At 42.7% G+C, this 27,439-nt stretch overlaps 3 protein-coding genes across 5 annotated transcripts in view; 2 read left to right on the top strand and 1 right to left on the bottom strand.

Moving 5' to 3' along the window:
• The window catches only part of SLC16A10 (solute carrier family 16 member 10), a 72,836-nt gene extending 66,586 nt beyond the window's left edge, over positions 1-6,250 (top strand). Inside the window, exon 6 of the mRNA XM_080586885.1 lies at positions 923-6,250. Coding sequence (XP_080443011.1) covers positions 923-1,158 — 236 coding nt within the window. The 3' untranslated portion in view covers positions 1,159-6,250. The remainder of the gene's footprint in view (positions 1-922) is intronic.
• Positions 6,251-9,620: 3,370 nt separating this feature from the next.
• On the top strand, positions 9,621-19,213 carry MFSD4B (major facilitator superfamily domain containing 4B). Its single transcript, XM_080586877.1, has 4 exons — positions 9,621-9,895; positions 9,990-10,158; positions 13,213-13,329; positions 15,554-19,213. The coding sequence occupies exons 1-4, from the start codon at positions 9,689-9,691 to the stop codon at positions 16,786-16,788; spliced, it is 1,728 nt and encodes a 575-aa protein (XP_080443003.1). The 5' UTR covers positions 9,621-9,688; the 3' UTR covers positions 16,789-19,213.
• Positions 19,214-21,055: 1,842 nt separating this feature from the next.
• Positions 21,056-27,439, bottom strand: part of REV3L (REV3 like, DNA directed polymerase zeta catalytic subunit) — a 122,044-nt gene continuing 115,660 nt past the window's right edge. For all 3 annotated transcript variants that reach the window (XM_080586874.1, XM_080586875.1, XM_080586876.1), the window contains 4 exons: positions 26,871-27,061; positions 25,739-25,985; positions 24,716-24,925; positions 21,056-22,213 (listed from right to left, as the gene is read on the bottom strand). In XM_080586874.1, the coding sequence (XP_080443000.1) occupies positions 22,073-22,213; positions 24,716-24,925; positions 25,739-25,985; positions 26,871-27,061 (789 nt within the window). In that variant the 3' untranslated portion in view covers positions 21,056-22,072. The remainder of the gene's footprint in view (positions 22,214-24,715; positions 24,926-25,738; positions 25,986-26,870; positions 27,062-27,439) is intronic.

Raw genomic sequence — 27,439 nt, 5'->3', positions numbered from 1 at the left:
ATTTTCCATGCTGTTGAAGTGATAGCCTATGTGTTGATTGTGTAACAGAAGGACTCCAAGTTAGAATCTCTGAAAATTAAATGGACTCAGAAATTTGCTCTTGTAAAAACAATTGTGAGCATAAAAGCTCTGGTCACTTTAGTTCCTTCTTCTAAGCATCCTTTAATGGAAGTCTGACAAAATACAAGTTTTGAAGATGAAAATTGGGAGTTCTTTGTGAGGTGAGAATAACTTTAGCTACAATACTTACCATCAGTGATTTTTGGTCGTAATTTACCCTAAGGTGTTGGAGGGCTACTGAAAGATTCTTAGTAAGACACAGCTGACCTATGGAGCATTGTAAAGAGCAGAATTATAAAGCAGTAACAGCATAGATTACGTCATTCCTGATCCGTATATACTATCTCAGCTATTAATACTTAAATAGAATTTAACTGACAGAAATAGTTTTGAGATAGGGCGATTAGAGTGAATTGCTGAAAACCACACTTTTCTTTTTAAATAAGAGGCTGCCAGGAATGCAATATGTACAGCATATCTAAAATAAGATTGAGACAACTTGATCAAAGGCAACTGTTAGCAAAAGAGGGAGAATTTCTCAAAGTCATTAGAAGACTCAAGTTTTGGAGAAGGTGAAACAAATAACTTTCAAATAGGAAATATGATGCACTTTTTAAATGATGGATGGTAATTAAGTATTTGAGTGATGACATTATGAGATCTTCTTTACCTGAAATCTTTAAATCAATTCTGCAATACCTTTCTACAAATATTATGTCCATATTTGGCCTTCAGGTAGTCAGGTTAGTGATGATGATAATCTGTGGCAACCCTCAAGTTTCTGAATCCAAAGACAAGACACGATTTTTGTGTATTCCCAAAGCCCCAGCATTTATTGGTGGTAAATTCTCTGCCTTTCCAGGTCTGCTTCGTGATCGCCTAGGTACCTATGATGTAGCATTTTACCTGGCTGGAGTCCCCCCACTTATCGGTGGAGCTATTTTATGTATCATCCCCTGGGTCCACGAACGGCAGAAGTTAAAAGAAAGAGCAAAAACTGTTGATGGAGAAACTACTGAGAAAATGCTGGAAAATGAAAGCACTTTGGTGTCAGATGCTGCAGAAAAACCAGTCAAAGAAATGGAATCAGGTTTTTGATGCTTTCTTTTCCTGTACCAGCATAACTTTATTCTACCAAAGCTATGTTTCTACTTTTTGGCTGAAGTTACTATATGATACTAAAGAACTTCTGAACTATTGCTCAAATTGCAAAACTGCTCTAAGAATCTTTTATACCATTGAACTTCTTTTGATGAGTTGTTGAGTTTGATTTCAAGCCACGTCTTCAAGGTATTTGAAGTTTTGTAGCATTAGTGTGTACATGCGTAGTGATTCTGTGTGTGAAGAGAATATTTTTCTAATTCATCAGAATGTATTTCTGGAAGTGTGGAAGCTGTTTTTGGTTCACTGACCCAGGATTCTTCAGTAACTTTTATGGTCCATTCAATGCAGGCACACCCGTGGGTGTTTTATACTGGAATATGTAGTAGCTCTTAAAACTGACTTAATTTGTGAAGTTTCTCATGCTGTTTTACAGTCTTTCATAATTCTATATCATGAACATGAATATGCATATTTTAGATTCCCATAGCTCTTTCTGAAATCATTTTGCATTACAAAGCTAAATTATTAAACATCTGTTTTATTTTCTCTAAAAACCTCAGCTGGCTCAGTTTAATCATTCACCTGTTCTTGCGTTGATTTGTATTTTCACAGTAGCCTCAACAAAGAACATCAAGGATGAAATTTCTTATGGGAATAGGTTTTGAATATGCACAAACTGAGCTCAGAATGCAAACACATTTAGAAGTAAAGCTGCTGAATGATAGATTCTTGAACCCTTTTTTGTTGTTTTGTTAATGCAATACTATTGTGTGTGTACATATATCTATTTTCCGCTAAACCTCAGAATACCTGATAGTTCTGAAATTGTACTGACAGCAGTACTTTGGAGCAGTATTGTGAATTAGTCTAAATTTCAAATTATTCTATCGTACCTTTTAGGTTTTTATTTTTTTTATTCTTAAAAACAAGACAGCTTTAAAGAATACATCTTAAGTGCAATAATATGAAGTTGTTTTTAACATGTGGAAATATACGTGAGCTATTTAAACAACATTCAACAATTAAAGATTTTTGCACTAAGTGAACATGCAGCTTTATTATGGGTCTTTACAGCTGTGTTCAGTTGTGTGTAGGATACAGCTCCGTATTTTATTCAAATGTAAAGAAATGTCTTTGCGTGTCCTATCTGTTGCTTACCATCCTAAATATGTCCCTATTACTTATGTATTCTTAGGTATTACGTATTATTTGTCAAGTGTGTATTTCTGAACACCTCTTTCTCTGAAAAAATATTTGAAAACAGGATACTTTGCGATGAAAACATCACTGCTTTTCAGTTTATGATAAAACACTTCCAAGTGCATTGTTTATTCGTGGATATGGATCAGCAATGCAGTGGGAATACTTAAATATTCTTTGTTTCAAGTCCGTTTAACACCGACCATTTTTGTCGTCTTCAGAAGTGTCATAGCAAAGAGTAAACTAAATGTGATCTTGAAGACTAAATGCACATTTAAATGCATTTTCTTAATCAGTGACAATGCCTGTTCTTTACTTAAACCACAGGGGGATACTGTTTTAAAATTATAACATTTAATATCCCTTCCATTTCTGTTGTTTTTCCCTTTTTCCAGCATCGTAGGAAACTGCTCAGAAAGCCCGTGTACAGTTGTGGGATATGAAACATTCTGTTAGCAGTACCATTACTTAGAGTGTTTACATCTGTCAAAATGCAAAGTCCTTTAACCGTAATCATGCAGAGCATCCTAATTATTGCAGACCAGAGCTGATACCTTGCTTTTATTGTAGAATTTCAATCCGTGACTCACGTGAGTAAGGCTGAAAGGAACTGGATTTTAAAATGTTAATGAGGTATGTGGAGGTAGAAAAAAAACCAGTCCTTAAACAGTGGTCCCTTCAGGTTCACTGGGACTTTTGCTGCTTCTGCATGTCCTACGTACTTCTAAAAATGTCACTAAACGTTAATAGTATTGTTAATTAAAAACAACTACAAAGTGCTGCCTTCATTACAGAAACGATAACAACAGCCTATGATGTTCTTGTCTGGAGTATTTCTGCAGAACATTTTATTCAGTATTATCTTCTGTGTGGGCGATGCAAAAAATGGTGATTAAGATGTTGATAAAAGTCTCTTGTTTCCTATTGCTTTATGAAAAATTATTCATCACAGGTCTTAAATTTCACGTTTAGCTTTGTGAGTTTTAAACCAAAACTAAGGTTGCTTTTTAGCACTAATGCAATTTTAAATTATTTTGATAAGACATCTTGACATAATTATGGCATCTTCCTGACTTGGTGCTCTGTAGTATCTATATAAAATATCTGGGAGAGAACATAAAGTAATTGCTTTATAAAGTTTTATAAATAATATAGAAACAGCATAACATTAATATGGATTAATTATTGCCAGACCCTTTAAGGACATACCTGTAAATAAAAATCCAAATGTTCATATTTGAGTAACTGAAAATGTAAGTTATCTTCATAAATATGAACAGCATTTAAAAAAAAAAAAGAAAAGAAAAGACTCCAGGGGAAGGACAAAGGGACATAGTGAATAATCATTGAGGCGTGACTACTGCGGTGTTTAAAAGCAGCTAGTGAACTTGGGGTGTCAGAGGAGAGGGATGCAGAGTTAGGGTTAATGAAGTTATGTTGGTGTGATGACGTTGGAATAATGAAGCCATTTCCGATGCTAGTGTTTGTTTTACAGCAATGCTGAAATTGGAAAGGCTTCAGAAAAATGTGAAATTCCAGAAAAGGTTGTAAAAAAAAAAAAAAGTTAATGCATGAGAATTCTGTTAGCATCTTTACTGCTAGTTTGTATCTATGGGGGAAATGTCCAATAGAAAAAGCTCTGTATTGGACATAAGCATAAGAGGACTGTGCCCTATAAGGTAAGATGCAGTTAAAATAAAGGAAAGTTCAGATTGTTAGCAGTGAGGCTAATTAAACATTGAGAAACTTATATAAAGATATATAGCATTCTGTGTGCCCTGAGGTTTTAAAAATGAGACTGTCTTCCCTTTCAAAAAAAATAAAAAAATACAACACAAATAGCAACTATTCAGTACACTTAAGAAAAAATAACTGCATGATGTGGAAATGCTTGTTACTCGGAAAAGTGGGAGAGAAAAGCACTGAATAGTCAATTTTACTTTGAATAAATGTAAATTGATTTTTGTAACAAAACTTAATTTTAGGTGTGAAAACCTGGTCAAAAAAAAAATTGTCGAACTCATATTTTGATGACCCAATTTATGTCAGATTTAATCTTGTTCGGGATAGATTCTAAACTTAAAATACTACTTTAGTTCAAAAGAAACCCTTAAATCATTGAAAGATCCGGATGTATCCCTCTCTCAAGTTCATAGTTTTGTATACATTGCCCCCCCATCCTATAAACAGAATAATCTCCCTCCTTTTAACCATTAAATATTTTCAGGGGAGGCTTCAGAAGAAATTGTGTAGAAATAAGCTCATTTAAGATGCTAGCGTGCTGAAATTTCTAGTCCTACTCTGCTGTAACTCAGTGCTCCAGATCTTGAAACCAATTTTGAGCTAATTTTCAACCAATTTTTTGAGCTAATTTTGAGCAAGGGGTTGGTTTTACGAATGACTGACTCTTGTGATGTCTCTTCAGAAGGCATGAGATCCATGTAAATCCTAATAAATCCGTTCAGCAAAGAGTCTGAAATAATAATGAAGAACCTTCAGATTCTTATTTACATCTATGCTATGCAACAATATACAAAGCGTAATTTATAAAAAGTATTGTTGGATTTATTCTGGCTACATATTTGAAGACTGTTGAAGTACCAATCGAACGTACCCATTCATTTCAAATGAATGTACTCTTATATAGATTTTTTTATAACAAATCCCTTTTTAACATTTAAAAATTCTTCCAACTTTCCCTCCAATGACTATTCATGGACCTCCCTAAATTGTAAAGTCAAAGATGACATAGCCACGAGTTCTCTGGTCCATCCGTAGGGGCATATTTGCTATCAGGTGAGGTAAACAATTGACGTTTTTCTCCTTTGGCTCCTCATATGTTGTTTGGGCATATACATTCCTAAATTCCCTTTGGAGACACTGGATTTTCAGTCGATGCACATCACGTTGCATGTGGACAGCACTTTTTCAGCCTCCCTGTTCTCAGACCTCTTCCCTGCATTAAACCTTAGCGTAGCCGTAGCCTGATAGATAAGGCAAGTTTTTGTGAAGTGAAGGATGAGGCCGAGTCAACTCAGAAGGACGCGAGGGCAGTTTTCACACATACCAGATGAGTGCTTCACATATAAAATATGGACACCGCCATTTCAAAGAGAAACGCCCTGCTCAGTTACTCGCATCGGAGAGCGTGTACCAGAGGGGCAGATGCTTCCTTGCAGCCCTGAAGGAGGTGTCTGAGGATGTGAAGGAGCACCCCTATCCTTAGGATCATCCTTGGGGGTCAGCTGGAGCAGCTCAGTGGTGAGCAGGCCGGGGCTCCTCCACAGGAGCGTTAATGGAAGCAGATTTCGGGCACCACGGCGCTTCTGTCAGATCTGTCCCCCTGACAACGAGTGCGTCTGCGTGCCTGTACATATATCTAAATACAACATGTTTTGGCCGGGGCATACACAAGCATTCTGCATTTAACTACAGGAGCACTGGAATGTGGGAGACGGCTGAGGAAATAATTAATTTCCCTTGCACGTTTCGCTGTTGACAAGCGTAGCGCCGTTGCAATTCCAGAGTGAGTTTCTGGGAATGTTAACCGGCACATTTTTTGGTATGCCTTTTAGTCTTTTATGTATGGTGTCAGCGTTTTAAATGTTTCAGAACCATGTATGCTAAGATTAGAGTGATTTTATACTAAAATGTGTGCTAATACTGATAACACTGACATGTTTAAGTATCTTTATAGATATCATATTTTGTATGTTGTTTTTGATATAAAGGATATACGTTTTGCTAGCCTTAACTCCATTCTTTAAAATTCTGCTTTCTTAGAAAGGTTTGAAAAGAAAAAAAAAGTGTCTAATGTCTTTCATGGTGCTAAAGTAATTGTGATCAATCTCAAATTATTCAGAATAAAGATGATAGTTCTTAAGTGTCCCATTTGTTACTGTTTATCATTTTTAGTCTGGTTCTCATGGAAAGCTAATTTTTGGAATAATTTTGTGTTATATTCTGATACTGAATCTTGGGTGCGGACTTCTGTATAAAAAGCCCTTACAGCTTTTGTTACCATTTATTCTGATTGGAAAGTCTTCATCACATTTGCCCCTAAATTAATATATTGTGGAATCCATTTCTTTCTAATTGCACTGACTATCCAATTTAAGAGCTGTGGTTTATAAACATGAACTACTGGCTTTCCAGCATTACTTGCTTCTAAAAAGTCTATGTACTGTATTTTACTTTCTGGGGTTTATTATCAAACGTAGAGCAGTTTCATTTACAAAAGGCAGAAGTAAAATCGAGGAAGGGTGGGGAAACTGGTAGAGCAAACTCCAGTGGCATTTTAAAGAATTCTGTATGTTTTGCTTCATGAACTGCTAGTGTAATTGAGTGAACCTCTGATTACTTACTGGCCCAGTGCCAGTTTCACCTCGACTTACCTAGGCAGAACGAAGCGTTTCTTCATCGACAGCCTCAGTAAATCACAGGGGTTCATTCACCTTTCCTTGGTAGCAGGGCCAAGTATTTCCTTTTCTTTAGCAAACATAAACAGTGTCTCCCCCCGATGATACGGGGGAGACATTCCTATTCGTTCCGGCTTAGGCTCCAGGCTACTTGTATTTCAAATTAAAATTTGAAAAAGATGTCTTTTGATAAAAGCACGAGTGTTGTTGCCATTTGTACGCCCTTACGGTTCAAAACATCTTTGTAAGCACGAAAAAGGCAAATAGGCTTCTTTGGAGAATTCCTTATGGAATACATTACAAATACTTTTGTACATTTTTCATTTGGAGTACTCTCTACCTATGGGCCTATTAACAGAGGTTCAGCAGCGTTGTAACTTTGCACTGGCTGCAACGATATTAACATGGCTTTGAGCAAACAGACTTAAATGTTCTGTTGCATGGTTATTTCTCATAGCTAGATTTTTTTTTTTTTTTAATATATATGCATACATCCACTCCTTCAGGTTATTGTGCTGGAGCTGTGCCTACAACATGCTAACCAGTGCCAGGAGAAACGGCTTTGGGTTGCCAAGATCTGCATACAGTGGCTGTTATATGCGGGACATTTCTGTCCTGAACAACTCGGGGGACCAAAACAGACACATCGAACTCGGAATTATCTTTTGGGGTGTTGTTTGTGGGGCTTAAAAATAACACCTACTCTGAAAGGCAAATCCTTAAAGCCTTTCTGAGAGAGTAGCACCTCCATGCTGAACAGCAATGAAGAAACATCTGAAAAGCCTGTGAGCTACTCTTGACAAGTAGCAAAGATTTATACATAAGTGTTTTAGTTTAAGCTAAAAGGAGACCCTACATATATGTGCATCTTGGCAAGCTTTATGAGCATGACACGACACATTCAATATAGGAGACAAGGAGACCTTTCATGCTAAGTTGTCTTAAGAGTCTGGTTTCAGTTATATGTTAATGCGGATTAAAAAAATAAAAAGGCAACTGTTTTGTGTCTGACTCAGTGCATACAAAGTAACACAGTGAGAGCAAGTCACATTAATTTTAGAGAAATTGAGTCCAAAAAATATAAAAGCGACTTTAAAAAAATCGTCTGCTGTGTTCAGTGTATGCTGATTATGCCACCCAGGTATAATGAGAACGATGATTAAAGCTTGGCTTAGTTTCTCTCAATTGCTTTTGCATTGAGAAGCACACAAACAGACTGCTGGGTAAGTGCAGGAGTCGCAGCTTTCCTTGCTCGACACACAGCAGTGAAAACAAGGCCTGGGTTTGGTCCCTTTTTGCCCCGGTGACCTTTTATCAGCAAGAAAGTGCTTTAGGCCTTTGAAAGGTCTGCTCTTAAATGTTACTTTTGTTTGCCCAGAAGAGGGAGACCAAACGATTTTATATTTCTTATAACAGAGGTTCCTAAAGAATTACTTTTTTTTTTTCTTTTTTAAACTATTTGGAAATTTAATATAGTTTCATTGAAGTGTTTTCCAGACCTTGGATTTGATCACGGGAAAATTTTAAGTTTTACATGAAAGAAAAGTAGAATGGTGCAAGTTAAGGTGCTCTTTGACTACCACATCTCGTTTGGATATTTGTAACTGAAAGGGACGTGTGCGTGAAATTTAAAACCAGGCACACACATTGAACTCCCCGAGAAAGGGCTTTTAAATCTCCCGATAAACACTGAGGGAACCTTTGGTTGCTAGTGACCCTGACACACAGATAAAGTCCAACTAATTCTGAACAACTGGCAACAAAAAGTACAGGTTTTCCTGGAAGATTGTAAAGGCTCCAAGATGAGAAAAAGGTACTCATGGTTTCATAAGGGCACTCTTAATTGTCTCCTGGATATAATTAAAGTAATACTGCATAAGACTGTAACTATTTTGGATTGTGTAAGCTCAGTAATAGCAGTTAAAAAAAAATTTCCAGAGTCTGCAGATGGCTGGTTGCAGAGGTTGCAGATAAACTAAAAGTACACAGTACACAGTATTCTACACAGTATTCTTGGAAAAGGCTGTATTTTTCTCAGGCACTAGATATAGCAGAGATATAACTTGTAGCCACTACAGGATGCTGCCATACATGTGTTTAGAGTTAGCTGTGAAATCACCTCAACTTAATGTTTGAAAAACTGGCAGACAGAAACAAGTTGCCCACTGGGAAACTTCAGAAGAAGGAAAAACTGGAGATGAGAGATGCCCGAGTCAGCTGTTTGCTGGGAAAGAAAATATAAAAGCTTTACATCTTAGAATCAGACGCAGGACACAATGGAAAGAATGCCTCTGCCACCCCCAGCTACTTCAGGTTAGGTGTTTGACCCACGAAGCAACTGTCAGAGCAATCAGCTGGATAAATCCTTATGGCATCACCGAGTCCAACTCCTGGCTCCGCACAGGACCACCCAAAAGTCACACCAGGTGTCAGAGCGTTGTCCAAACTGCCCTGGGGAGCCTGTCCCAGTGCCCGACCACCCTCTGGGTGCAGAACCTTTCCCTAACCCCCAGCCTGACCCTCCCCTGTCCCAGCTCCATGCCGTTCCCTCGGGTCCTGTCGCTGTCCCCAGAGAGCAGAGCTCAGCGCCTGCCCCTCCGCTCCCCTCGTGAGGGAGCTGCAGGCCGCCATGAGGCCTCCCCTCGGCCTGCTCTGCTCGGGGCTGAGCAAACCAAGGGACCTCCGCCTCCCTTCATACCCCCCCCCTCCCCCTCCCCCCCAAGCCCCGGCCGCCATTTTCCCCATGGCAACAGGCGGGGGCTCCCCGGGCAGCCCCGCGCGGGGCACGCCGGGCCCTGTAGTCCGCGCGGGGCGGGGCGGGGCGGGGCTGCCCGGTGCTGCCCGGTGCTGCCCGCTGCTGCCCGCGGTCCGGCGGGGCCGTTGGTGGCGGCGGGGCCGCGGGCGCCATGGGCGGCGCGGAGCGCAAGAAGCACGTCCGCTTCGCCGCCGGGACGGGGGCCGGCAGCGGGACGGGCCCGGGCCCAGGCCCGGCTCCTCGCTCCCCCGAGCCGGAGCGCGCCGAGGTGCCGGCGGCCGCCGGCCGCTGCGGCGGGGAGGGAGCGGCGCTGCGGTGGTGCATCTCCGGGGCGCTGTGCGCCGCCTTCCTGGGGCTGGTGAGCGGGCACCGCGCCGCGACGGGCCGGGCCGGGCCGGGGGGGAAGGGGGAGCGGGGCCGGGCGCCGCGTGACGCCGCCCGGTGCGTTGCAGGGGATGAGCATCGCCGTGCTGGGGCCCACCTTCCAGAACCTGGCCGAGAACGTGCGCAGGAACGTGACCGACATCTACTTCGTCTTCGTGGGCCGCTCCCTCGGCTACCTCGGCGGGTCGGTGCTCGGCGGGGTCCTGTTCGACTGCGTCAACGCGCACCTGCTGCTGGGTGAGAGCCGCCGGGGCGCGGGGGGACCCCCACGCGCGGCACCCCGGGCCCCAGGCTTGGCGCGGAAGGGCCCCGCTTCGTGTTACAGGTGCCGAGCGTCGCTGGGTGGGAGGAAGGGGGCTGTGTGGCGAGGGGTGGCCCCGCTCGCCCGGTGCTGCCCGTTGGTTCACGCGGGGCCTTGGGGAAACTTGCCGCTTTGATGCGGCAGGGCTGAGACATGGGCACCCAGCAGGCCTGCCACGTAGCGCTGCTCCTCGCAAAGCCCCGCGCCCGTGCTGTCGCTCCCTGTCGCAGCGTTCCCCTGGGTCTGGTTTCTGGTGCCGGACGCGTCCAGTTGTTACTGCTGTACAGCATCATGTCCGGGTACTTGGGCTTGCGGGGCATGCTGGTAGCCGGAAATGTTTTAGAATCGGCAAAACTTTGGGTTGACCAAAAGGGGCCTTTGCTTTGCACAACCAAAGTACAAACTTTTCTCCTTTGTAACAAATGGCATCCTTGATATGGAAGCCTCACGCGACACAGAACCTTGTGTAACATCGCTTTATGAGGTGCATGTGTGAAATAGGTTGAACTGTCTGGGTTTTTACTTGCACACAGCTGAAACCGGCCGTGGAGGTGCCGAGGTACAGTACTGTAGGGAAAGCCGTGTAAAACTCTTGCCTTTTTTAAAGCTCAGCTGAAGCGTTCATGGCCTAGACAAAGACGTTGAGATTTTGACTGGAGGAACCTCAATCAAATTAGAACTTATTTAAAGTGGAAAACTGTATATACCATCTGTGATTTTGAAAGCTTGCTGCTTGGTTTGCGCCTAACTATGGAAACGTTTAAGGTCTATAGGAACAGCAGTTGATGCCCTCAACAGCTTCCTGGGCACATTACAATTTCCTCCAGTGTTAGGGCCTTGTCCTGTTGGAGCTGGGCTGCTCGGCCGTTGGGTTGCCGGGGTCACGCTCAGAATCCAGAAGGGCGACGCTCCCTTCTGAGTCCCGTTACCCCCTTGTTTGGGCAGGGGCTCTCAGAGCAGCTGCTGGGGCTCTACTTTCTCCTTCTCCCTTCCAGACGTTGTCACAGAATAGCTTGGGTTGGAAGGGACCTTAAAGGCCGTTCAGTTCCAACCCATGGGCAGGGACACCTCCACTAGATCAGGTTGGCCAAGGCATATCCAACCTGGCCCGGAACACCTCCAGGGATGGGGCATCCACAGCTTCTCTGGGCAAAGGAAAAAAAAAAAAAACAACACAAAAACCTTCACCTGGGGAGATTCAAACAGAACTCTGCGTCCCTCAAGGGCAGCTCTTTAATCACCAGGTTGGGTTGGAGAATATGAGAAGGTCCATTTTCCACTGCTAGTGTTTGAACCAAGTCTCTTATCCCTCTGTGCCTACCTCTGGCTGTCGTGAGCAGTCGTGTCATGTAACATCTGTGTCTTTTCCTGTTTTCCCCTCCCTGCATCGGTTCGTCTTATTTGCTCTTGCTCTAAGATGTTGTTCAGCTTTATTTGTTCTCCTCCCTGTTCTTTACTCCTCTGCTCCAGAACTCTTGTAAAGTGGCTTCCCTTTGACTTCCTGATCTTTTTATATACAGTGGGGTCAGAGGTGTTTATGTCCGACATTTGAGACTGTACCTCTCAAAATGGAAATAGTACACCTGTGGAAGTCAGCATTAACTTGAAGTAGTTTAGTATTTGCTTGTTTTCCCGATGTATCATGGGGTGGCTGTTCGTTAGTAACGCTTGGAAAATACATTTCATCTCCAGATTCCTTCCAATTTGGTAGCACGGCAAAAACCCAGTCTGAACTGCTGAATCGTCTCATGTTTCCAGCATCGGAGGGCTGCCTGTAAGGGATTGTTGGCTCATGTAGCTATACCTCCCAGCCTTCAGCTGCTGAAACTCTGCTACTGTACAGATTTTGAATACATAATCTGTCAAGGAGGCTTTAAAGCACCAGTCTTCAGGGGAAGGTCTGAAGTGGGCAGCTGAGGGCTCGCCGAGAAGCTGCTTTTCAGCTCTCAGTGAGGCAGCAGGGAAGCTGTCCTCGGTACGCCCCATCTTTAGCTTTCTCCCAGTGCAGATCAGTAAGCTAGCTTTTCAAATTTCTTTGAAGCATGTATTTCACTAGGGTTCTGGATTTTTTTTCTTCTATATTTTTTTTCCATTTTGGAATTAACGTAAGCGTTAATTGCATCTGTCATCACTGATCTTTAAGTATCTGCCACACCAGTGATGAACTAGTGCAAGCTATGTAGAAGCCTAATACTGTATATTCAAGGCGCTCATTGCAGAATATTTTCTTATAATGGTGATCATAAGCACACAATTTAACTGCTGAAGGTCCTCCCAAATTTCAATAAAAATAAATTCCATCGGCTGTAAGATATTTTTTAAAATGGCATGTGAGTTAGTAGTAGCAAAACTAATACAGTCAGTGAATTGTTGCTAAATTTATGACGAGACATTTTGTATGTCGACATCTTAAAACTCCAGAAATCACTTGGAATACATTGCTTATGTGAGAGCAAAATGAAAATGAAAGTTGGCATTTTTATATGGAGGGTGCTTATTGGCTAAGGGGAATTTCTTTATAGGATTTTACGAGTGCAACGAATTTTAAGTGGGGCCAAATATAATACCGTGTAGGTCTCAGAGGAAGAAGTTCATTTTGCTCAAAACCACTTTTTAATTCTTCTGTGGAAAAGTAATGCTTCTAAATCAAAAGTCTGCAGAAAAATACTTCTTAGTGTACGTGGTATAACGAGTATGCTTAGCAGCAGATGGTACCCTATTTGCAAATTAAACTTTAGCAAAATAGGTGTTTCTTGAAACATTTATATTCTGATGAAACTCAATTTTTCCAGGTGTAAAATTGTTCTGTTGAGTTTTCTGGCTGCTTTTGCTAGTCGTGAGCTCAGGTAATGAGGTTACATCAGCTGTTGGGATTATCTGTAACTTCAATAATTATGAACAAAGTTTTATTTCTTAGTTTGCTAAACGTTCTGCAGGTTGAGTAGAAACTGCAGTATTTATGGTCTTTGTTTGTTTGTTAACCTCTTCAGCGCTATCCATGCTTGGAACAACGGTTGGCCTTTATGGCATTCCTTGGTGTAAGAAATCCCTGCTGCTGACCGTCCTGATGTCAGTAATTGGGGCTTCCATGGGAGTCCTAGACACAGGTAAGTGTGTCTACACACATCTGGAATTAAAAGAAGGGAGCTGTTTTATCTGCTGCTTTTATCCTGCTGGATTATTCTGGTCCTGAGGCTTCAGTGTTTGTCTCTCTGTAACAGGCACAGTTCAGTGTGTGTGTCTCTAACAGACTTAAGCGGTCTGGGGAGATGGGTATCTTGCTTCCTGGAGAAGATCGATGTGCATTACAGTGGGCAATTACGGGCTTAAAGTGCCGTGTGCCCTTTAAACAGTGTTTTTCTTTGAATTTACTCATCTACAGGAAGCTAGCTGGGTTGCTGGTCGTTAGTACTAGTTGCAGATGAGGATCAGAAAACAACCAAAATGTGCCAGTGGTGGAGTATTCTGGAGTTCCTGCAGAAGCGGTGGTGCAGCTGCAAGAGGAGCTGATGTGCCAGCAGCGTGCCAACGTCAGAATCGTAGAGCAGCTCAGGTTGGAAGGGACCTCAAAGCCCACCCAGCTCCAACCCCCTGCCATGTGCAGGGACACCTCCCACCGGACCAGGTTGCCCAGGGCCCAGCCAACCTGGCCTTGAGCACCTCCAGGGACGGGGCACCCACAGCTCCTCTGGGCAGCCTGTGCCAGGGCCTCACCACCCTCTGAGTGAAGAATTTCCTCTTAACATCTAATCTCAGTCTCCCCTCTTTTTGTTTAAAGCTGTTACCCCTTGTCCTGTCACTATCTGCCCATGTAAAAAGTCACTCGCCATCTGTTTTATAAGCTCCCTTTAAATTCTGAAAAGCCGCAGTGAGGTCCCCCCTGAGCCTTCTCTTCTCCAGGCTGAACACCCCCAGCTCTCCCAGCCTTTCTCCATAGGAGAGGTGCTCCAGCCCTCTGGTCATCATCATGGCCCTTCTCTGGACCCGCTCTAACAGCCCCACACCCTTCGTGTGCTGGGGGCCCCGGACCTGGACGCAGGGCTCCAGGTGTGGCCTCCCAAGGGCAGAGCAGAGGGGCACGATCCCCTCCCTCGCCCTGCTGGCCACACCTGTGTTGACGCAGCCCAGGATGCAGTCGGCTTTCCGGGCTGCAAGCGCGCACTGCTGGCTCATGTCGGGCCTTCTGTCCAGCAGAACCCCCAAATCCCTCTCTGCGGGGCTGCTCTCAGTGAGGAGCTCTGTTGACATTAAAGGCAGCCTGTCACAGGATCCAGTAGAGAAAAAAGAGATGTATTCGATGCCGTTGGTAGGATCATTATACTTGGCCCCTGGATTCAAATTTCATCATATGGGACAGTGCTGCGGGCTTGAGGTAAAAATGTCCTCAGTAGGAGCTGCTTGAAAGCCAGGCCTTTGAGACAGGGCGGCCTCCCAGCCTGAGGAGGGGTGGCAGGAGGAACTAAACAAGGCAGTAGGACGTAGTTTAATTGATTTGGAAGAGTATTAGTGATGGGTGACTGGGACTGCTGTACTGCAGCACAGGAATTTGATTACTGTCCTTATTCTCCTGCATTCTTCTTGGGGGGTATTAAAAAACCTCTCTCAGATCTTATTTTCTGGCATTATTTTTGATCCGAGGGTACTGTAGTTTGACCTCTGCAGGAACATTTTTATAAACCTTTCTGCTTCTGGAAATACCGTAAACCATTTGAACTCAGGTGGGGTAGTCCCTGCTCGTGGGGTTTCCTGGGATGTGTAATGAGACCTTTGGTTCTTAGCACTGTGCATTGTTGCTTTTAAAACTTACGAAGATGAGAAGCAGTTAGACTGGCTATTTCGGGGAAAAAAAAAAAAAGGGCTGAAAAAGCTGCAAATTATAAGTGAGTGTGAGGGATGGTCTGTTAGGACAGTAGTGGTGGTGCTTGAGACTGCTCGATGTGCTGAGGAGCCTTCAATTTACACCCTCCTCAGAGCGAGGGGGAGAGCGTGGGAGCGGCTGGCCGAGGCAGGTCCGTCACATCAGCTACAACGGGGGCACAGACAAATTGTCACATGAGGTAATTAAGTACGGCCGTTGTTGCTCGATTAAGCCAATTTGTGGCTCTTTGTTTTAACCGCTGCAAATACCCTCCGAAATTGCAACCAGGCACGTGAGCTTAAGGTGCAGAGTGACATTAATTACACTTCTGCACATTGTGTTTGCTGAAGTGGGTAGTGTCGCAAACGGAATTCATAATGCAGAGGTTTTTTTTTGTTTTTGTTTTTTCCCTTTTTGAAAGGGTATCTGGTTTAAGGCTGAAATGAACGAGTCCTTCTCTCTCCCATCTGCAGGTGGCAATGTGCTTGCACTGAACACGTGGGGGATAGAGGCCGGACCGCACATGCAGGCTTTGCACTTCAGTTTTGCTATAGGTGCGTTTGTGGCTCCGATTCTGGCTAAAATGGCACTGGGAAGTTCCGAACCTAGAGACCTTCCAGTAGGTGAGAAGACAAACCAGTCTGCCCCGAGACCTGTGCCCACAGCGTCGGCTCCGCTAGCGCTGAGGCACCGCCTCGGTGCAGAGTTCCTGTGGTCCTATGTTGTCATAGGGACCTACCTCCTGTTTGTGTCCTTCTTCTTTTTTATTTTGTATTCAAAGAGCGGCTCAGCCCGAGACAAATCAAAGGCTTCTGTGCAGAAATGCAAGGTTGCCAAATACCACTACGCCCTTATCATTCTCCTTTTCATTTTCTTCTTCTGCTACGTGGGAGCGGAGGTTACTTACGGCTCCTACATATTTACTTATGCAAAGGTCTTTGCTGAGATGAATGAAAACGAAGCAGCTGCTTTGAATTCCGTCTTCTGGGGCGCGTTTGCTGCTTGCAGAGGGGTGGCAATATTTTGCGCTGCTTGCCTGTACCCTGGTACTATGATCCTGCTGAGCCTCGTCGGCTCCGCCGTCTCCTCCTCGTGCTTGGCGTTCTTGGCGCAGTACGCGGTTTCCCTGTGGGTCGGGACTGCTGTGTACGGAGCGTCGATGGCCACCATCTTCCCCAGCGGCATTTCCTGGATCGAGCAGTACACGGTCATACAGGGCAAGTCGGCTTCCTTGTTCGTGGTCGGAGCCGCCCTTGGGGAGATGTGTATCCCCGCGGCGGTCGGGTACCTGCAGGGGCAGTTTAACCATGTCCCCGTGGTCATGTACACGGCCCTGGCAACCTCTGCCGTGACGGTGCTGCTGTTCCCCGTGATGTACAAACTGGCCAACGCGCCCGGGGAGAGCGAGTCGAAAGCAAGGAGCGAGAGCGAGGACCGCAAAGCTCTGTTGTCGAATTCGGGGCTTAACGAGGACGAAGAGGATGAGGAGGACGCGGGAGAGTGGAACGAAGCGGACTTTGAGGTAATAGAAATGAACGATACGCTGAGAAACTCTGTGATAGAGACCTCCCGTAAGATACAGGGGGACTCTCCAGCCAAAGCCTCCCTCCAGCCGCATCCAGACGATGTTTTGGGCGATTCTCCAGCGGTGGCTGGCGGCTCCCCTGGGAGAAAAAATGCAAATTCCGACCGGGAGAAGAATGATTAAAGTAAAAACTGTTTTTTTTTTTTTTTTAAATGGAAATGCAACTGAATTGTAGCTGTTCTTGTAAAGTGGCTCAAGGATCTTTCCGTAGTGGTGCAGAGCTGAGTGTTTCGTTTCTGTGTTTGTCCGGTCCGGTCCTTCCTCCGTTTCCAGTTTCGGTCCGCAGCGAAGTATCTCGGAGCGCAGAAGTCCGTGATGATGTGAATGTGGTAACGTGATGAAATGTATAGACTATACCGAAAATGTTAAAACATACGAGATGTTTTCTAAATGTCAGGCATGCGTATAAGTAATTCATGCTGTAAAATGAGCTAGCTAGGAAGGAGCTGCTCAGACCACGCAGCTTTTTGGAGGTGGGTGCAGGGTGCAATTCCGAGCTGCTTGGACACAAAATGTTTCCATCGGAAATGGGAGAGATCTGCTATCTGTGGTGCTGAACCTTCTTATCTTGTGAAAGAAGAATGTTTCTACTGTACTGAAATTTGTGTGTGACAAGCCAGGGAATCGAGTTAAATTTCAGGTGATGTCTGGCAGCCGTAGAGTAGTCGTCCTGCTGGCAAGCTACGTACTTGTCTGGTTCTGCCACTAAGATGAGAAAAAAATCCAGATTCATTTTTAGGAGTGGAACCGTGAGTTTTGGGACATTTAAAAGTGTCGTGTGGGAAGGGGGGACAAAACGGGTCATATTTATCAGTGTAAGGCTTGGCTCTGATTTACTAGTTAAATGATGTCGACAAATCAAAGCTGAAAGTACTTGTGATTGTTGTTATGATTTCAATTACTGCACTACCACTGAAATCAAGTTTAAGAAGAAGATAAGTGATATGTTAGATATAATTTTAATATGCGGTATTGACACAGGGCCGTGAGATTTTAAGCCTGTTGCTTACTTTGAAGTTGTAACAACTTCTCTGGCTTCCTGTGCCAAGACTTGTACATAGCAATATGTTACAGTGCAAATTTGAAAATGAGATGGAATTATTGATGAGACAATCCCTTCGGGCTCTGCTGTGTCATCGCTTGCCCCAGACCAGCTGGGTTGGTGCCACTCGGCTTTTGTTTCTGTGGGTAGTGACTTACAGGTAGATTTTTCCTAGAGGAGAAGCAGTTTGCATTTGTGGATTCACTGCTGTGAAGGAGGAAGCCCTCAGGAGTAATTGTGTCAGCAGGCACTGCCCTGTGAGAACAAAAACGCAGCAGCTGATGGCAAAATCTGAAACAGTAGTCTTGCAATTTACCTACTTGAAAACCAAAATTTGTAAGGTAGTATTTTTTAAAGCTGTATGATCAGAATATTTTTTAAAAAATTGCACTTTTCTTAGCATTTTTTTTTTTTTTGCTAAGAACTTTAATTTACTAACACAAGAAAGAACTCCAAATGTAACACAGCACAGAAACTTAGATGTTTGGTGTATTTTCAGGTCTGTTTTGTTCCTTCTCTCGTCCTTTGAGTGTTTAACCTGGAACTTAGTGGCATTTTCCTGTCTCTTAAGAAGTTGATAAGAAGCAGGAATCTACTTGTAGTGAAAACTGTTTTATTCTTTTTAATCTTGAAATGTTAAAGGGCCTCCTTGTCCTGCTGCTATAGGCATTTAAATGCCATTGCATATTTGCCTGATTCCTCTTTCCTTTTCCTTGTGTGCTTACTTCTGTGGCATCTTTTCGGTGCAATGCATGAACTTGCACTTTAAAATATGGATTTGTTTTACTTGCTACGCAAGGGTTTTCTTTTCTGCTTAGAGTTTTTCCAAATGCTTCTAATTATAAGCCCAAATCCCATTCCTGCTACAGGTGACAGTGTTTGATCAACAAAAGCAAGTCTGCATGGCCTTACTCATTCAGTAAGTTTCATGTAATAACAATAAATGAAATGGCATGGCAGGGAGAATGATTCACACGAGTGCAGATAAAGATCAGATTTCTTGAAGTTTTCTTTTTCCCTCCTGCACTCTGTAATAACTGCTTCATATTTGGAGATCAGGGAGTGTTATCTGATGGTATGCCCAAATCCTGCCGGTGGGTGGAGAGGGGGGAAATAGCGACTGCTTCTACTCTGCTTTGGGGGATTTCCTTCCACCCCCAGGGAGATCAGAGGTTATCCTTTGGGTTCAGTGCAGGGCAACCAACAACGGATGCAGAAATGGTATACGGCAGTGCTCCACCGTAGTAGCCGTCCATCTGCTTTATCTGAATTCATGTAAAGTCCTTACTATGTTTGCAAAATTAATACAAGACCCCATGAATGTCCTAGACTGGAATAGTTACCAAAATACTAAACCTTTGGCTGGCTTTCTGTCTGAATTAGAATTAACTGTAATTAGCAGTTTAAAAATGGTGCAATGGGGACTTCTGGTGGTGGGAATCTTTAGTGATTTTACAAAAGTCTCCACATACCTGAGATCATGTTGCCAGAAAAAAAAAAAAACAACCTAGCTTAAGAAACCTACCTGAAACCAGGAAGATTTTAAAATAATTCTCAATTCATACACAAATTTTTGAATGAAAGTTCAAATTGGAATGTGCTGCAGGTAAGATTATTCTCAGGGATAGTTAACAAATGTTGCATAATCAAGTAGTAGAAAACAGGAAACGAAATTTAAGACCTCCATTAAGAAATGTGCTCTACCCTATATATATAATTCGTGTGTATATACCCTACATACTATATGTATATGTATGTTGTACATATGTATTACAACAAATGTAAAAATGCTGTGCAAAAAGAAGTTACTGGCTGATACCGCCCACCTAAGGCATGTGAAGTTACGAGGCACACATCAGTGTTGTTCCCCTTACAGATGCTGAGCAGACGGCACAGAGCCGCAGCCGGGAGCGCTAAGGTCAGTGCGTCCTTTTACAGAAAGTGACCGGCAGAAGCCAGCAGCAGGCTGACACAGGGGCACTTACCTGCAGGTCTTGAGCGGCAGCATGTAGCAGCGCGTTGGGACTGATACCAGGCGCCTTTGGCTGGATGACGTCTAAATTGTGAGTGGGCTTTGCCAGGACTTGGCGCCCTCAGGGTCTTAATGCTGGCCTCAGACTTGAAATGGCATACACGTCTATAACGTGCTCTCCTGACTCCCTGAATGCAATGCTTTTAATGTCAGGGGCTGCCCTTTAATGAAAATGAAATGTTTAACCCAATTTAAGATTAAAGCAGCTCGAAGACTTTTCAGTGATGAGGCTGGCTCATAGCAGGTCTCCAGCCTTGATGTTCAAGGCTTCAGCTTTCTTCCTAGTTAATTGGATTTTTGGTGCTCCTCAAGACTTGTTTTAGAAAATGAATTAGTTTTCATATGTTTAAATTTCCAACATAAATTACTTCTTGGCATACGTAGTCTTACAGTTAAAGTGAGGATCTATTTACAGTGCCTTTTAAGTTAAGGGTAAAAGAAGTGTTTAAGCTTTATGGAGGCTCTTTTAAGTGTTATGGGTTGAAATTAATACAGTAAACTGTATGACCTTCCTATTGCCTTGTTTGTGCTAGAAACTCATCCTAGTGCAGGGGACAAGAGCTGCGGTCAGTGGGTTAGGTATCTGAATTTAATAACATTCGTATTTTTGTCTATAAAAACAGGAATGGGTTGAAGATGGTCACGTGCCCATTTCCTCCAGTGTTAAAGGTAAAGTCTTAGCGTTAAATGTCATGTAATATTTTTATTCATCCCTGAATCATCCCCAGAGGCTGGACTGTACTGCAGGCACCAAGGTGTTGGTCCTGGCATTTGCACTTTTACTCAGTAAATGACCCATACATACAGTGCAAGAATGCAAGAGCAGGCAAAATTTTGTGCCTTGATGGTTTGTTTTTTTTTTTTTGGTTACTTTGCATAAAAGCTCCTAGCAACCTGCGTATGTTCTGTTATATATATGGAAAGGTTTTATTCTGCTTGTTGTGGGGTTTACATTGTACTGTATTGTGTGAAATTTAATAGACTGACTCGTATCTTGAATGTAATAAATGCTGAACTGGAGGAGGCACTCAGGTTCCTTTTATGTAAATAAAGTTTTGTTCTATTTTTAAAAGCTACTCTGGACTTCTAAATATAAAACTCACTCATGGTTAGACTAATGGAAAACAACTGGAAATGTTTCTCTTCCTCTTTGGAGAAGGCCTCCAGGAATTGATACTGTGGTTTTAGATCACAAAGTTCAGGCTGGAGACTGAATTGTGAATTCTGCTGTCAGCAGTCTTGCTTTTGATGCTATTCGTGTGCATAACGAGGGAGACAAAGGTGTCTGCAGCTGGGTGTTACAAAGAAGCAGTGTAGAGATTTTTACCATATCATTTTATTCAACTTTAATATGGTTTCCATTATTAACTTCTAAAACAAAATGATTTCCAGTTTAGAAAACAATGCACTGACCACATAATTCCTTTTCCATTTTATACAGTTATACAAATATTCTAAATACACATTTTGTCAAGATGGTGGCAAATAAGATTTAACTGTACAGTACATAAGGAAAGAAAATATTTTAAGCATATTTAGAAGCAATAGAAATGTCTATACAAAACAAGCAAAAATGGAATAAAATTTTATATTTAAAGTATTGCAACAGTCCCACAGGTTTGTAACAAAAATGTCTTTGCACAGTTCCTCACAATGCCCCATTAATAGCTAAAGCAAGACAGCAATTTTTAGAAAATAATGTTTCAAAATGCTACACATGATACTACTGTTTGCACAGTCTGATCAAAATAACAATCTACTTGGAATCAAGCAAAACTTAGGAGGAGATATACCAACCAACTTTAAAATTATCTGTATAAAAGTCATTGCACATTATTTTACTCAGTTGTTTGAAAAGTAAAAAAGTGTATTTACAAAATATTTCGCAGACAAAATTATAAAGTGAATGGATAATATATAATAACACGTCTTGATACTGACAGTTCAAGAACACACACTAATGGTTTTATCGTTTCAAGAGGTTTTCAGTGCTCCTTCCCCCAGGAAGTAAACTTGACTTCTACTTTGAAATGGATTTACAAGATGTTACACATAGCTATTTCAACATCAGCATTATAAAACAGTATGTTAGAAACATGAAAGAAAGAAGGAATTTGTACATCTTAAAAAGTGAGCTATTCATAGATCAACAAATGTATTTATTTATTTTTTTTAATTTAGTTAGGATAAGTGTTCATTATTCTTCAGATAACAAACCCAACAGTTAAAATGGAAATCCTGGACTAGATGAGTTGAAAAAGCACCATGCACAATAGTCTTAGTGTGGTAAACACTGAAAAAAAAATAGCACCTGGAATCCTGTAACAGATCATTTAAAACTGGTCAAGTAGCTGGCGAAGATACGGTGCCTTTGATAATTCTCTGCTCACTCTGGATAGCTTGAAAAGTACGGGACAGTTCAGGGAGACACACTGGATCTGTCGATCAAAGCAGCCTGTACAGTTCTTGCATATCTGGATCGCGTATGAAAAAAGGAAAACAGATTATTTTAAACTTAACGCAAGGCTACAAAGCTACAAGACTACTGCGTCCTTGACGTTTCAGCAGCAGAACAGGCAGAGCCCTGCAGGCAGCCAGCACCAAGCTTCTCCTGAGCACAGAGGCTCCAGGCAGCTCTCTCCTGCCCCTGCCAGGCAGATAATTTTGGTGCTAGCGCCTGGCAGGCAGACAGCTGCTGCCAGCTGGGCACAGGTCAACAGCTTGGCCACACAGCGTGTTTTTCATGTCTACTCATACGTGGTGGCACTTGGGAAAACATGCTAAATGGCTGAGTGGCTTCAAGTGGGGGCAGTGTGGTATACTCATGATAAACCTACCCTGTGGAAAAGTTTCCTAGTGGAAAAAGACAAAAACTGTTATTCTGCAGTCACTTGCTATGCAGGAAAGAGACTTCATTAATAAGCTACTCCTATTTCAAGATAAGCTTCAATTAGAGCTTTTACTTTCCAAGTCAGAGTCAATCAATCCCAAGACCTAAACACAAAGGCAGGTCTGACTGTTCTCTTTGTTCACGGAACTGCTCATTAACATAGCCAACGCTGCTTGAAAGTATTTTTAACGTGAGATACTTGATTGAATAAAATAGCAGCAGGCAGAGTTTTTCCAACGGTGTTTTTGGAAAACACACTCTGATTAGTTTTCAAGAGAACTCCCCTGCTTTGCTCTTTTATTTTTCAACCCTTCCAGTGCCTGCCACCCCCAACAGTTTTTCCAAAAACTCAGCAATTTGCTTCCCCTCCACACCTGTGTTTTGTAACGCAAAAACTTTGAGCCCTCCTACCATTTGCATAGTTTGAGCAAGAAGTCAAAATCGGATCAATGAACGCCCTTCCTCTGCTTTTAAATTTAGTTCCTGTCTTTCTTTCCTTGTGAGAATCCTTTGGACCAGCAGCCCTCAGCCAGACCTGCAGCAGGATTCAATCGCTGCAGACTAAAAACGCAGACAGGAGCTGTGGAGGAGCAGCCCCGCTCAGCCAGGTCGCACACGCTGTGCTGACACCAGCCCCCTGACCTGCACCTGCGACCTTCAGGATTTAAATTGGGTTTGTGCTAGGATTGTAACCACCAGCAGAGCCTCAGAAATTACCGTCTCCCCTGGTTCTTTTGAAAGAGGCCGGGGCTGGTTTGAAACCATGGGACCAAACTAAATAATACTCAAGACGCTTTCAACGCTCAGTTTGTGTCTTGTGAACAAGTCTGTGGCCCTAATCTAGGGCAGCTAAGTTTTAAGCCAAGTTTTAAAATAACATGTGATTCAGTGGCATTAAACTGATACATCGGTTTTCTGCTGGCTCTGGAACATTTATAATCTAGGAGGGCCAAGAATTTGCGCCATGAGGCACATCTAGATCAGGACACATGCTCGTACTGACAGGTCGAGTCATCAAATACTGACTAAAACTGGATCCCAGGCCTTGCTGACCCGGCGCACGTTGCAGTGACAAGAGAGCAAAACCCCTGGTCCTTCTGCAGGGCCAGACCAATCCGCCCAGTTTTAATTTATTCCAGAACAAAGGCAATGTAAAAGGGCGAGGGCACCACAGGAAAACGCATCGCTTTCCTTTCCTGTCGTTTACAATGCAGATGAGAGCCACTATTGCAAAATACAGCAAGAAAACAGAAGTCCACATCTTAGTAATGTGGTATTTATGAATCGAGAATTATAATGGTTTTCTAGGAACAGAGCCCCGTAGGAACGTAGCTAATTAATGCCCAGATTACAGGGGCATTTATATCCTTGCAATTCAGGCAAGTAATCAAAATGGTTCATGCGCGAGTGCTAAAAATGATTTTAACAATAACAACAAAAATAAACCCAAATGTTAATTTTAAACTACTGCAGTACAAAAAGTAGGTGAGGGCATACTTATGTTTCCGAAAGGGGAGGCACAGTGCTTTGCTATAACGTATTTGGGAGCACAGTCAGCTACCCTCTTAATTGACTTCTAGCTCAAGGGAAAAAAAACAGCTTGGAAAATTTGTTATCAAGAGGAAAGGTAACAAAAAACCCCAAACTAGAACATATCCACATTATGCACACAGATAAATATTTTTTTCTGAGACAAACATTTTTTGTTTCTGGAACATCATCAGTTATTTTATAACAAAAGCTGATTTTTTCAACGTATTTTACAACCCGCCATCAACACTGTTATAAAAAGGAACCTAAAAAAACACGTAAGATATTCTTAACAATAAAAAAAAAGGAAGAAAGGAAAAAAGCATCTTTTGTTCAGATCCTCTCCGCCCCCTTTGGCTTCAGTTTTATGCAAAGCTAAGGAGAGTAACAGCTGCTACGCTGCCTTCAACGGCAACGGGAAAAGCAAACAAGTTATAACACGTTTAACACCAGGGCTGCACTTCCTATTTCTGTTGAGGGTATTCAGTAACACGCTGCTTTGAAATTTCAGCCCCTGTCTGTGGCTGACAGACGTCTGACAATGCTTTAATCATACCTTGACCAGCTGTTCTTGCTTACGCTCCAGCTCTCGGATTTCTTGGTTGAGAATCACTGCCACATGCTGTGGCTGGCTTCTGCATTTATTGCAGATCCCATACTGGGTCAGTTCATCACACACGGGACAGTGTAAGGTCGTGAAATACTGGGAGATTGTGCCTTTGCGTCCTTCCAGCTCACTGCGGGCAGTGGAGGCAGTTTTTTGAATCTGATAAAAAAGTAAGAGGAAAGGAACTTTGAGGAGAGCAGCTTGCATTATTCCTAGATTACGCAGACTTTTTTTATGGAGTATGGAAGCATAACATAGCTTGTGGGGCACGGGTTCACATGCAAATTATTAATGTGGATTGCATCGCTCTGAGGAGCGCCTGCCCACGCACTATGACCTATTTCACAAGGAAGCTCACCAGAAAAGAGAAACAGACTAACTAAAGAAATCCTAAATCACAGGGTAAATTCCTGAGCTCATCTCAAACCCTGCTTCCTGCAGTTGTTCATCTGTGTGCTGACCTGCTGCTACACATGTCCTGCTGCAGCTCCAGTGGCTGCAGTTTTGGAAACAACCAGTTTAAAATTTCCGGTGATTTTTAAAAAAGTGTCCCTGCTGCTCTGGCATTACCACCTTTTCTATGAAGAGGAAAGATCTTCAGAACATCTTGGAAAAACATTCCAACATTGACTGAGCAGAAATTTAAATTAAGTACAGCCAGATAGATGCATATACAGCTATTACCTAAAAATGAACAATTACAGCGAAATATTATTTTGAACTACAAAAGGAGTCAGAAAATAAAGACGTCAGCGTGATCAACCTTGAACAGAAGGAAAAATTTGCTAAGTGAAAAAATCACACACAAGATCTAAGAATCAGGCCTGCATGTTTAGGCATCAGACCACTGCCTCGTAAAATAACTAACCTCTGTTACCTCCTACAAGCCTCATTCTGTGAAAAAGCAAGATAAAACCCAGCACCGCATAGATGCGCTGCATGTGTAATCTGTTTGTCCTCAAACACACTTACCCGTGGCAATTCGTGGTACCAGCTGAAGACATCTATGCCGATCAGCGAGAAGACCCTGGCCAGCGGTGGCAGAATTTGTTTGGTAATGTAGTAAGTGGCATTCAGCCTCAGGTTGGGATCCTGCAGGACTTCAATGGGCCGTCTCACCAGCTGGATCAGAGGCAGTCCAGGCATGCCATACACGATGACATAGGGCACTCGCTCTCCGACTCGTGGTTCAGAGCGACGGTCATAGGCAAGCATTCTCCTGTTTAAAAATACTTTTTACAATGCACCCAGAGGCAAATTACAAGCAAGCGAAACAATTGTGAAAATTCCCCATCTGGTGATATTTAGTAGCTCTGCAGAAGACTGAAGTTGGCGTCTATTGGGAAGCACAGGACCAAGTTGTTTTATTTTTAATCTGTCTCAGGATCAGACCCAAGTTTTAGAACCTGGAACACGAACACTAAAGACACCTCCTCTTTCAGGTCACTTGGATTTGCATGCTGGTTGCTTTCTATCACGTCTTTAAAGAAATATATTTATAAAGAGCAGCCACAGCACTAAAACGAGCTCAGGAACCCAGAAAGCAAAGGACCATGCATTTGGAAGGAGGAATTAATCCAGGAGAGGAATTTTATTTATTTAAAAAGCTTGGCTTAATTTGAAGACATATTAAGCAAGGTAAAACTGGCAAAAAACCAGCTCCCATTATTTATTACACTATGTAAGTTACTTTTTAAGAAATGAAAAATTATGCCTGGTAATGTGTTTCACAGCACTGAGAGAGATTAGTATTACAGAATTTTAACTCTAACATATGCAATATCTATGAGCGACGAGCAACGTTTTTGCTGCTCATCAAGCCCCTTTACAAAAACAAAAGCATTGGTAATAGCAGAGGACACATCGCTATACAGTCTTGACATGTCTTGACAAGAGACCTTACTCTTGAACATGCCTGGCTTTTTCCAGGAACAAGGAACGGCTTTCCAGGACTGTCTGATACCTGATCTCTCTCCACACACAGAAGACAGTCAGGGCCGACTGCTGCAATAATACCTGAAGGAGACATCTCACTGCTACCTGTAACTTGCCAGGACAAAGGTTAAGGGGAAAACCTACGATCAACACTTCTTAATTTTATTACCTGGTGATTTCCAGGGCTGGTACACAGGATCCAGGTCTGTAGGCAGAGCTCCCTCTGTACTCTTTCGCAAAGATGAAATCTTGTATGCTGGCTTTTCCTTCCAGTAACTTCATGCACTGATTCTGAACATACTGTTTGATCTGACTTATGTCACGTGTTTCAAATAGCAGCTTGATAGAACACTCAAGTATCTTTACAACCAAAGGAGAAAGGTTATTTTTAACTCAAAAATAATTAATTCCAAATAATTCAGTTAAATTATATGCAAGTATTAATACACTGTTTAGGAGAAGTGTAAGTTGTGAACTAGGATGTTAATATGACAACAGGTTGCCCTCTCTTCCACTCACATGTTACTGAATGTTTTTTCTCAGGTTGACACAAACGTGAGCCTGCAATTCACGTATTTTCTTCTCACACTAGTTCTTTTTGTAAGGAAAGAGTTAGACATTATTGACAGTAATTCATATTTATAAATATAAGGATTAAGAAGAAGGTGCCTGGGACACTGGACAATATTTAAGATAGCAATGCAATCCCAATGTCAATCAGTCAGCTTTCTGAAATTT

Source organism: Anser brachyrhynchus (assembly GCF_964034855.1).
Source record: "Anser brachyrhynchus genome assembly, chromosome: 3".
NCBI lineage: Eukaryota > Metazoa > Chordata > Aves > Anseriformes > Anatidae > Anser > Anser brachyrhynchus.
This window is presented reverse-complemented; position numbering and strand designations above follow the sequence as displayed.

Bases quoted from the DNA above. Each gene is read 5' to 3' on its own strand.
- MFSD4B (XM_080586877.1), top strand. From the start codon at position 9,689: ATGGGCGGCGCGGAGCGCAAGAAGCACGTCCGCTTCGCCGCCGGGACG. The intron at 9,896-9,989 runs GTGAGCGGGCAC...GGTGCGTTGCAG, and splicing joins GCGCCGCCTTCCTGGGGCTG to GGGATGAGCATCGCCGTGCT. The intron at 13,330-15,553 runs GTAAGTGTGTCT...TCCCATCTGCAG, and splicing joins CATGGGAGTCCTAGACACAG to GTGGCAATGTGCTTGCACTG.